The sequence below is a fragment of the Schistocerca americana genome, chromosome 1 (assembly GCF_021461395.2).
Source record: "Schistocerca americana isolate TAMUIC-IGC-003095 chromosome 1, iqSchAmer2.1, whole genome shotgun sequence".
NCBI classification, from domain to species: Eukaryota; Metazoa; Arthropoda; class Insecta; order Orthoptera; family Acrididae; genus Schistocerca; species Schistocerca americana.
In genome coordinates, this window is record NC_060119.1 from 846,307,589 (window position 1) to 846,319,978 (window position 12,390).

At 36.6% G+C, this 12,390-nt stretch overlaps 1 protein-coding gene across 3 annotated transcripts in view; it reads right to left on the reverse strand.

Moving 5' to 3' along the window:
- LOC124613303 (protein outspread) overlaps positions 1-12,390 on the reverse strand; it is a 760,625-nt gene that overhangs the window by 12,745 nt on the left and 735,490 nt on the right. For 2 of the 3 annotated variants that reach the window (XM_047142013.1, XM_047142002.1), the window contains exons 24-25: positions 11,808-11,960; positions 10,621-10,771 (exon numbers count right to left, since the gene is read on the reverse strand). In XM_047142013.1, coding sequence (XP_046997969.1) covers positions 10,621-10,771; positions 11,808-11,960 — 304 coding nt within the window. Of the gene's footprint in view, positions 1-297; positions 432-10,620; positions 10,772-11,807; positions 11,961-12,390 lie in introns of all 3 variants that reach the window. The other variant, XR_006979633.1, reaches the window with a different exon arrangement.

The window sequence follows — 12,390 nt, forward strand, 5'->3', positions numbered from 1 at the left end:
TGAACCGAAGCTTTCACAACTGGTACACAATTTACAATACTTCACCAAACCAAAATAGATCATACTGTAAACAAAAAAAAAAACACACACACACACACACACACACACACACCACACACACACACACACACACACAAATAACAAATAAATGTCAACTCTGTTGTGTACAAATGCATACCTTTTGAACACGCTGCAATGGGCACATCAGCCTTCTCTGACATGCGCTGTACCAAGATTTGCAGAGAGAGATGTAGTTTTAGGACAGTTATAGCTTCTTAACAGGTTAGAAATGCATACCTTTCTCATGTGGTGGCCATGCAGTTGCCAACTGTTGCAGTCTATTCCACAGAGCTGTCAGCACAGCCCCATCACCATGGCAACCACCGCACTCATCGTAAGCGTGAGCACAGGGCACTCAGCTCCTCCCCATGCTGTTAGTTTAACACACACAAGCAACACATTGTGACACAAGCACAACAACTGAACTTGACCAATAGATGCTGTTCTAATCTTTCTTAAAAATTGTCTAAAAGTTTTGGTGAGGACTCCCATGGTATTTCATGTAGATATTAGATTTCAAAGGGGATGAAAGGAGGAGGACTGCAATTAAGCCAAGTCTTAGGAGAAATTACAGGCAGAGTTACTGTGTTACTTGGCAGTATTTAATATGTCGTTGGTGACTAAGCTGCCTATATTCAATTCTGAATTGTCATCTTCCAACTTAAAAATGGAAATGTAACTGGTTTACATATCGTATGTGATGCCTTTTATGAACATGATCGGAGGAAAATATTAAAAATCAAAAGCTCAAAGAAAGGTATGTTGAGAGATCAGAATATATGGCACTACTGATAAAACACCTGAGACAATTCAGCCCTGCCAAAAGAGATCTACCAACAATAAGAAACAAAGAAACTAACCCAATTGTGATATTTTGATTGATTATAATGAAAGAAGTTTACTGTTCCATTTCACTGCTTTCTCTAAGAAGGTGTCCCAAATGATTATGGAAAAGTATGTCTGAAAACGGATGGTACTGGGAGGGCATCAATGGTGAAAATTCAGTGATAATACTGAAGTACAGATATGAACTAGCAAACACACACTTAAAGCAAACGAGCAAAACAGTCACTTTTCTCTGTGTGTAGCTGACCCTAGACAACAGACTCACAGTAATATCCAGTTTACAATTTACTTCTACAAACAACAAAATGACAATATTACGAAAAGGATAAATTACTACTCACCACATATAGGAGATGTCGAGTCACAGACAGGCACCGAAAATACTGCTACACATGTGAGCTTTCCAACAAAAGGCCTTCTTCTAAAGCAGACAACACACACACATTCATGCAAGCATGACACACACACACACACACACACACACACACACACACACACACAAGCAAACCTATAGCTCTGGCCAAAGAGGCCAGACTGACCAGAGACAGTGGTAGTGTGTGTGTGAGATGTGCATGAGTGAATGTGTGTATGTTGCCTACTTTAGAAGAAGGCCTTTTGGTCAAAAGCTCAGAAGTTTAAAGTCTTTTTAGTGTGCCTGTCTGTAACTCAACATCTTTTCTACATGGTGACTACCAATCTGCCCTGTTCATAATACTGTCATTATTCCAGTCTGGAATTTCCACTGTTTAACTTTGAAAAAATTAGACATCTGAGCTTAAAAGTCTTCATCACATCTCATCTGTCTCATAATCAAGCAAAAACATTATACAAGTCATGTAACTACAGTTAGGCAAAGTCTACAAATATTTGTGCTAGCACATTTAGTCAGGAGAAATTCAATCCGTATTAAATAAAAAGACAGTTACATAAAATTTCTAACTATTCGTGAGTATTTTCAGTATTAGTATGATTTACAGAACAAAAAAATTTTACTGGTTGTTACCACTGTCACATTCTCAACTACAAAATGCAATCTGGATATATTCTGTGACATATATTCCATGTACAAATAGTGAACACCATGTTTGTTACTGAAATATTAGAGGTTCATTGACGCAAAGAACTTTCTAACAGAATGCTTTATTACCACAATAAAAACTATTTTTAAGAAAAACACACGAAGCTGCCACCACCACCACCACCACCACCACCACCACAGGCCCCACAGCTACTTTGATCATTTATATTTTAGAGGAATTAAACATTAACATTAAACATCAACATTGAAATAAGCAGATTTGTTATGGAAAAACCTCTGACAGTAAAGCACATCATAATCAATGAGATGACTGAAAAAAGCTCAGTTATCAGCCATGTTAACAGTATATACTCAGCAAGGGATAGTATACGAATCCCACCAGTTCCACGCTCACTTTCACACTTGTTTCTGGAATTTAGTATAACACCAATCATATGTTACAGTGGACTGGGTTACCAGCAAGGCATGCGATGATTGAACGTTTCATCATATTGCAAGTACATACCATATACTGGTAAAGTGAAACAAGCTATGAATGTCTAATCTGAATTTCAAGCACGTATTCCCTTTCTGTGAGTATCTTGTTATCTGCCCTGTAACTTCATTTTCCCCAGGAAAAAATTAGGAAAAACAACGCAGCATTTTTTGGAATCAAATGCAAACTTCGTTTTCTGGATGACACTGAACTGTACTGCATTAGTTGTCCAAACTTTTTATGTACACTGCACGAACTTAATGCGAACACCATTTTTAAAATAATTACAAATCAGGACTTATCAGATGTCGTCAATTTCAACACAATATTCAGTTTCAGTAGAGTAAAAGTAAATACTGAGTGAAGGCAGAAGGAGATGTAGAAATTAACAACAAAACATGTCACATAATTTAGATATGCATGTACACAACTGGGATGCATTTGCGAAGGAATGAGCACCCAATTTCCAAAGAAAAGTGCTACCAGAACTTTACACGATACTTCAGGATTTTTTTTAATAAGACACTTCACACGGTAAACCGTAAATGAACCGGTGAGAGGGGTCTCATTTTCTCTGGAAATAAAGTAGCATTGTTAAAGACTGTGGTACACTGAAGGGCAAAGCAGCATTGTTATCTGGCAAAAATATTGAGAACATAGTTACAAGGAATACAAAAGCACATGTCTGGTTTAGTCTGGTAAGACATACTAAATAATGTGTAGAAAGAAGCGAGGAAATATTGGCAGTCATTTTGGATGGCATAAATGTGGTAAAAAACCCTTTTTTTATTGAGAGGTATGACAATTGTACTTGGGTGCAGAATTATTTATCAGCATGAAGTAAAAATACTCAGTTGAGGCAGCGAATTTTGGGTTCCGTAGAGATGATAAACAATTGAAATGTACTTCAATTTTCAGTGCAAAAATGCTAACTTTCTTAAGATGGCAGAAACTGTTTCCCTAATAATTTCTTGGGGAAGTCTTAAAAGTTTCATGAGAACAGTACATACAGCCTGTGAAAATGATTATGAAAGAGTATAGAATTTCCACTGAAATTTAGAATATGGGAGATTACAGCTAATTTGAGAAGTTACTATTTTTCTTCAGATGGTAGATGGTGAATTTGCAAAATGACAGACCAGATTCACAATACATTTATGGAACTGATATTTCTTCCCACCCAAAGAAGTGGCGAAAAACAGACATTTTAAGACTGAGGAGCAACTGAGTGAAGTGGGGTCATTCCAGGGAAAACTGGCATGAATCTGGTAACTTGACATAATATAACAAACATCTACAATGAAGGCAGGATGTTCACCACTGGAAATAGAATAAGAGCAGCAGAATTTTCTACATCTGCATCAGTACACAGCAAGTCATCTAACTGTGTATGGCGGAGAGTACTTCTTATACCATTGTCCATCCCTGTTCCATCTGTGAATGGCATTTGGGAAGAATGAGTGTCTGTAAACCTCTGTATTAGCTATAATTTCTCTAATTTTCTCATTGTGGTCATTTTGTGAGATATATGTGGGATGAATGTGTTGTCCAACTCTTCCTGGAATGTATTCTCTCTGACTGTCAATACTAAATCTCTTCATGTTGCACAATGCCCCTCTTGTCGAGTCTACCACTGGAGTTTGATCAGCTCCTCTATAATGCTCTCGTGCCAACTACATGGTCCCCACGATCATGTGACAAAGCACAGTGCTCTTTGTTGGATCTTCTCGATCTCTTCCATTAGCCATACTTGTAAGGGTCCCACAGTGATGAGGAATATTCAAGAATTGGTTGAACAAGTATTTTGTAAGCCACTTCTTTTGTGGGTGAGTTACATTTCTTGAATATTTGTTCTACCAGTCGCAGTCTGTAATCTGCTTTTCCTACTATTTGTTTGTAATTGGTCATTCCATTTAAGGTCACTCTGGATAGTTACTCGCCAATATTTTTCCACCCTTTTGTCGTCAATGCTGTACAACAGTGGATCTCTTCTCCTATGTATGCACAATAAGTTACATTTATTTATTTTTGGAGTCAACTGCCAGACCTGCACCATTCTGCAGCAGTATCAATCTCGTGGAGTAACAAAGCGAACCGAATTTTACAAGATCTCTATTTATGGAATCCAATTTCACATTTGTATCAGATATTTTCTTTTTTAAAAATCGTCGTAACACATGAGCACAAAACATATTCCATACTTCTACAACAGACTGTTGCCAGCGATGTAAGGTCTGTAATTATGTTATCTGTCATATCACCTTCCTGAAGATCAGAATGACGTGTGCTTTTTCCAGTGCTAGGTACCCTTTGTTGCTCAGCAACGTTGCATAAACTGCTGTTACAAGGTAATCCAGTTCTTTTGCATCATCTCTGTACAATTTTAAAGGTATCTTACTTGGTCTTGTTGCCTTTCCACTACTAAGTGATTGTAGTTGCTTTTCTGCTCCTTGACTGGATGTCTCACTTCCATTTAGACTTTTGTAAGACAATTTAAAGGAGGGACTACATCACTATCTTTCGTGGTGAAACAATTTCAGAAGAGCGAATTCAGTATTTTGGCCCTATCTCCATTAGCTTCTGTTTCAGTGCCAGTATGGTCGCTGAGTGAGTGAATAGTTCATTTCAAAATGCTCACTCGTTTTACTTCCCATCTTCTTAGAGTTTTCAGTCATAGCGGTTGGCAAAATTTTAATTTCAAAGACACTGGATGCTTCTCTCATTGGTCTCCTTATGCTAATTTTTACATTTTTTAGCTTTCATTTTTCAGAATGAAGCTCTCTTTGTTTACATTGCAGTTTCCTAACACAGCTATTAAGCAACAGTGAGTCTTTCCCATCACTTAAGACTTGGCTTGGAACATACTTGTCAAAGGCATATTGAATGATGCTTTTGAATTTTGATTTGTACCCCACACATTTGTACTCAGCTCTGAATACTTGATGTTGACCATTCAGACACTCAGCAATTTGTATCCTTGCAATCTTGCTAAGGAAAATTTATTTCCCACCTTTCTTAGTATGCCCTTAATCATAGACGTTATCACAGCCTTCTGACCACTGATACTCTCCTCTACACTAACTGATTCAAAAAGTTCATAATTATCTGTTGCTTGGAGGTCTGGTTTCCTAACTGTCTGCTCAAAGGAATTTCCACACAAGACATTCTGAATAATGTCACACAAGTCATTGTCTCTGACATCAATGTCTGTATTTAGCAAGATGGAGACACCCCCCCCCTCCCTAAATACAACTGCACTCCCCCCCCCCCCAACTAAATACAACAGCATGATCAGGAAACTTATTAACGAAATTCTGAATGTTCTCTCTGAAGCATTCTAGCACTACAGTTGGTCTATAAAAGCATACTGTTTTTGGCCCATCATTGATGCTTAACTTCACCCAGATTAATTCAAAGTCAGAATCTGTGAAAACCTCACTACGGTAGATACTATTGAACTCTTTACTGCAAGAAAGACACTGTCATATTTGGCATCTGGCCTGTACTTACAACAAATATTCCAATCTCAATTTAGTACTTCATTGCTATTTACTTCCGATTTCAACCAACTTGTATGAAAGAAGAACATAACATGAGCCTTCCAGAAATACTGTATAAAGTAAACACGAATTAGAGGAACAATGTGTGTAATGCAAAAGGACAGTATTTGAATAGAGTGACATTCCAGCTGCAAGTGCCAAGATTTTGGAGAACAAACCAATGCAAAATTGAGACCTTAACCCATTCTGAAAAATAGAGTGAAATAGTATTAAATTACAACTTTGCTCGAAAATAGGCATATTAGTAAAAAACAATGGCAAAGTGCTAATCTACAGAAATTAGTAGAGTTATTTGATGAATTTGGGCATGTAATCAAATATATATTACATGGTATGGTTTGTGTGGTACTATACAAAATTAACATCTCCCCAAATAATGCACAAAGATATTTAATATTTTGAGCAAGTACAATTTGGTTTAGCTGCAGATAATGACCTTCCTATAGTCTTAAGCATTCCACAATATTAAACCTACTTCTTAAGAGTGAGGTACAATGTAAATTCATAACAACTTCTTGGTTCACTGTTCTCTTTCAGTATCCCCTACCCCAACCCAGTAAGCACAAAGCAAAAAATACACAGAGTAGTAGTATCATAACTCACATGAGCAAGGTGTTTCTACTGAATTCATCAGCTAATTGATGTATCACATATTTTTAGAATTGTTTCAAAAGGCATTTCCAGCTTCTGGCCATACTGAATACTACTAGCTATGTTTGGTTGCTCAGTTAACCATCACTACCTGAACTCCTGATCTTTTTATTCTTCGTGGACACACAAATAACGCTATGTAATTCCATTGGTCACCAATGGAAGATTTAAGCTGTGAGCAAGAAGAAAGTTTAATCTCAAAATCCCTAGCATTGTTCTTCTCAGAAGTTACTGTCAATACAATGTGATGATATTTTGAAACAAAGTTCAGTTTAGATAGTAAAAATGTTTATGAAGTGTAAATTCAGCTGTCCGAGTAGGATAGGTAAGAGAGTATGATTTTTAAACACATAGCCTGCCAATACCTTGAGTTAAAATCAAAAATATCTTTAGTGTTCTGATGGTGCAAGATATGGTGTACATTAAGCCATGGGCCAAGGGGCAGTTACAATGGTATTCATTGTAAGGAAAGTCTGCTGAAATCCCAAGGGTTAAAATAATTTTCATTGCTGAAATCTGGGTTTTGAAGGAAGCCTGGTAGCAGAGTAGAGTACCTGGTTAGCATACTCTGGATTTAAAATAACAGCTGCTCATATTGCTCAGTTACACACTGGAAACACTGGCAATCTAGTGAAGGATGACAAACTGATGGCTGAAATATTAAATTCTATCTACAGAAATTGTTTCACATGAGACTATTGCTCTCTTGAAGGAGGGAAGGTCACTGGATTTTATGGGATACCTGCACACTCGCAACATTTAAAAAAGGCTGTATATATATATAGCAAAACCTCAGTTGACACCATGTTTCTCAATTGCCAGAAAATCTTTGAAACTGTTGTGCATTGTCATAGTCTAGACCAAAGGCATTCTTCCAGAATAACCATCTATGTACGTGAGTGTAATAAAGACTTTTTATCAAACAAAACTATTAAATAGTGATAAAGTTGGAAACTCTGCAAAGAACTGTGATATCGTCATCAGTGTTTAAGAGTTGTACTCAGGGAGAACATAACTTTATCATGCAAATAATAAGAGCTGACCTTTAACATAATCAAATGTCATGTAATGTCTGTAAATGGAAAATGCCCCCTGTTATTTTATTACGTCATTGCTGATTGATCAATAAATCTGTAACAGCTCTCAGAAGGAAAAGGCCTAAGACCCAGCCAACTAGTTTGGCTCATGCTTGGCAGGTCACTTGTGCATCATCTAAAACTAAAGGACTCCGAGACATTTTGGTTCACTACCCCTGGTTTTGAGAATACTGCCCCTACAGTTCATGTCACACAACTGACTCAAAACTAATGGGATCAATAGACAACTGCAAACTGAGCATATTTCATGATCATCATCTACATGATCCTCTAATGCTTATTTTCAGAGAAAATGAGGAAAGAAACTTTTGTGACTGCTGCTTACATATCTGTAAGGTTAATGACCTTCAATGAAAGCAGTGCTGGCTGAGTTACTAATTCACCTGTCTGGGAAACTGAGGACATACGTTTGATATATACATGTTTTCTTCATGTTTCCTCCCACTCCAAACCAAAATTGTTGGGAATCTGAGGGTTAATAAGGTATGTTTCTTCTGTGACAGGCTCACAAATATTTATTTCAGCTCTGCTCTCAGGCTGTGCAGCCTCTGTTATTAAAATTGTGCAACTGGAAAACTGTAGTGAACAACCTGATACTACTAAATACACAAAAGGGTGATTTATTACTAACAGAAGACCACCATATTGTTTCACAAAATGTATTTTTTTCTGCAGATATAGGATAAAAATTCTCTGCATGTATGCTCATTGTTTGCAACAGACATAATGAAGAACTATTCCTTTCAATTGTCATGTATAACATTACTTCTGGAAACCATCACTCCTTGAAATTTAGAACTATACCGTGACTAACAGGCAATGAGGATAGCATATCTGGAATCTTGCACATGTGTGCACTTTTCCCATATGTCAGTACAAACAAAATTTCACCCACCTGTTGTCCGTGATCCCTCATGATGAATTCGGAAAAGTCCTTCTCAGAGTTGTTTTCATACATAGATGATCCAAATTTTCATTCTTTGCTAATCCAAGTAGTTTGAAGAATTTATTTATCTACCTTGTTATTATTCCTGATTGATATATTCACCTTATGAAGCCTCCTATTCCCCCTCTAATTTCGATATGAAGAGAAATAAATACGAAAAAAATGCAGAATACAAATAGAAATCAAATACAGGTCCTCGACTTCCCAGCCAGTCACTCGGTTAGTGCTGCTTTCATCGAAGGTAGTTTACCTTATGCATACATAAACAGCAATCATAAGAATTTCTTATCTTAATTTCTCACAAAATAAGCATAAGTGGACCCCAAATATAATGACGCAAAATGTTCAGTTTTCAATTATCTATTGTGGTGTAACAGAAATTAGCACCAGCTATACAAGGATTCTTACTACCCCAGTGTACTTGGTGCCTAAATAATATACTGTCAATTTTGGAAGGCGACTATCAACAGTACGTATAAAATGTATGTCTGACCATCATCTGCATTTATTTTAACCCCTCCCCCCCCCCCCCCCCCCCCCCGCAAAAAAAAAAAAAAAAAAAAAAAAAAAAACCCACATGCATTTTACAAAATATACTGTCATGATATCCACTAAGTTATTAGAATCAGAATTTCATTTCTTATTTGAATGTTGTCATGATAGTTTTGGACATAAATGGTTGTTTCTGTGTGGTTCATGTCTTATGGAAGAGTGCAGCAAAAGGCCAATGACAGCACCTTCGTCACTGCTGCCAGAATGATATGCCATCCACTGATACACACCAAGCACGGCCAGTGTGTAGGACAACATCCTGCCAGCAACTGTGCCCCACCTCTGTCTTCAACTGAATTACGTAATGAGAATGTTGTAATTGATGAAAAATGGATGTTGTTGTGCTAATTTGATTAACAACACTGACACTTTTTTTACGAAGTTAACATTTTTACAAAGACTGTTGAAACTATTTTTGCTCAAGAAGGAGTCTCTCGATGTTCAGATTTGTAACTGCTCATCAGGAAACTTATCTGACTGACTTCAACATTTTGTGGCGACTTACACCCTGGTAAACAAAAATATGAACACATTCACGAGAAACTGTAAGTCAATATCTACCAATTGCAAGGTTGATTAACTGGAAGTTTAACTTCTGCTATACGTCTACATCGGAACAAGGGTTGTAATGCCACATTATGGATGCAGTCAATTTTGAATCAATTGTTTCTCATTAATTTTAGTCGTCATTATCCCAAAAATGAAGGAACTGAGAGCCATAACATCTCTGAGTACTTCCTTGCAAGTTGTACAGTAACAACATGCCAAACGTACATGAGCCAAATCTGTCTGTCTGTCTGTCTGTCCATATACTCAGTGGGAGTCATTTTATTAACATGAGACACAGAACCTTAGATGCACTTTTTTCTTGTGTACATGAATATTCTTTCTCAGCTGCTGAACAAGCCTTTGCAGCTCCACAAACCTGAACACAACAGGAACTTTACTTGTATTTGCATCTGTTAAGCAGTCAGTTTATACACTTCTCACTGCTTTACACATCTCTTCTTCCCATTTTCGAACAAAGATCCTTGTTAAAAAGTTAAATTTTACTTACCTTATTCTTATTGAATGTTAATATGCTCTTTAACAACAATAACAATTGAAAACCATAGCATGCAAGTGCAGCTTATGAAACACTGTACAAAGCACCGTACAGAGAAATATTCACACAAAATGGAGTGAGTGCTACAATAATAACTACACAAAGGAACTGTACTACAAATCACACTACCCACAAAAATATTTCCTTTCACACATGCTTCATAATGTCTGTCTACACAATATCCTTTCCATAGACACTAGGTTACCGTCTTCAAACTACTTTCATACCTAATACAGTTCAGTGTTACAATGTCTCAAGTTTAAATATAAAGTTTCTCAAATAAACTTACAGCATGTGCAACATTCAACTGCTGTTGCAGTTTCTGTATTTCTGCACACTTTTCTTGCAATCTTGATTCCTGATGCTCTAACAATTCTGCAGCATCTTCTGATGAAATCTCATTTGCTTCAGACATTAAATGTGCTCTCAGTTGTTTGTTCCTGGAAATTAAATGCAAAATACATGTACACATAATAAAAAAATAAAATCAATATTCTATTCATAGGTAACATAAGCTACTGGGTAACTTCTTTTTTGGTTTTGTTTGCTTCCCAGTATACAGCTGCAAATTCTAGTTTCAATATATTCTGAACTCAATAACATGTAACTAATTGAGGTAGCACTAAAATTATGATCTTGGAGCCCTTATCAGGATGAGTAGGGTTCAATTTTTAGTCAGCATCCACATGCTATTATAATATCAATGTCTACAAAACATATAACATCCTTCCAACACTTTCCTTTCCCTTCACGGGCAAAAATTCATAACTTTCTATGAACGAAATCTTGACTGATGACAGACGACTAGCCTTAAAATCATTTTAATAATTATTGTGGGAATGATCACTGCAAACGCAGGACATATTTCCACAGGACTCTTATAAAAGCAAAGGCAAAAATCAAAACTACAGAATATGAAGAGATATAAAAATTATGTTGAAAATTTCTGGGAACTTATTTGCCCAAGGGCTATAAGACACTAAAGAATTTTAAAAAGAAAGTCCCTCTTAGGAACTACAAAAGACGTAAGAAGATGGAAATATTTCAAAAAATATGGTGTGTAGATTCTATACTTAATTCACTAACAACTACACACATGAGCAATTTAATTAGGTATAGGTCCTGTGTTCAGGTGACACCATGGTGACTGGCACGGCCCGGTGTGCTATGTGAATAGGATATATGTCAGAGTTTCTGTTGGCAATTGGTGTGATATCTGGGATGTAGCTGAGTAAGATATGTATGCTTTGGACACAATTCTTACCCATATTCAAAAGTTGTGGGTGTTGGTTGAATGGTTACAGAAAGGACAGCTTTGGGTCTCATTGATTCTATGACACAACAGATTTTCACCATAATCAGATTGGAAACATGGGCTACTTGTTACTAGATATGAGTCTCCAATTCAGTTGCTCATGTGTAACTACTGTCTGACACAGTATCTTATGAGCAGAACCATATGAAGCTACTGTGTACCTTGCATCCAGCTGAAGAATGTGTTGCTGTGCTTCAGCAAGCTGCTTGTTAGCCACACTCAGTTGCTCTTCTAGTGCTGCTGACTCAACACATTTGATCGAATACTTCTCGGACAGTGACAGAATTTCTTTCTTTATCTCTTCCATCTCTGCCCTGCAATATAAAATTCATTAATAAGAATAATTACAGCACTGTTACTGTTTATGGAAACTATCTTCCTCCTTTTGATAACAGTCTCCCTGCCATTTAGTATGGTACAGAACCTAATTTTTCTTTCATCTGAGCACTATATGACACGTGTGATGGTCATACAGCTAAAATGCAGGACAGTAACACAACCCTTGTAAAAGAAAGAAAATATATGTCTAAAAAATCTATAATAGTTTATTTTATTACGAGTTCCACTGATTCCAATAGCATTACAGTTCCTAGGTTACAGTACAAGTTAGTGTTTTTTTGCAATGTTTAGAACTGAATTTTTTAATAAAATTTGCAACAACAGATACAGTACCGTACAATATGCTAGATTTTTGATACTCATATCAACTAATGACCAATCATAATACATGAGAATAAGTAAGGT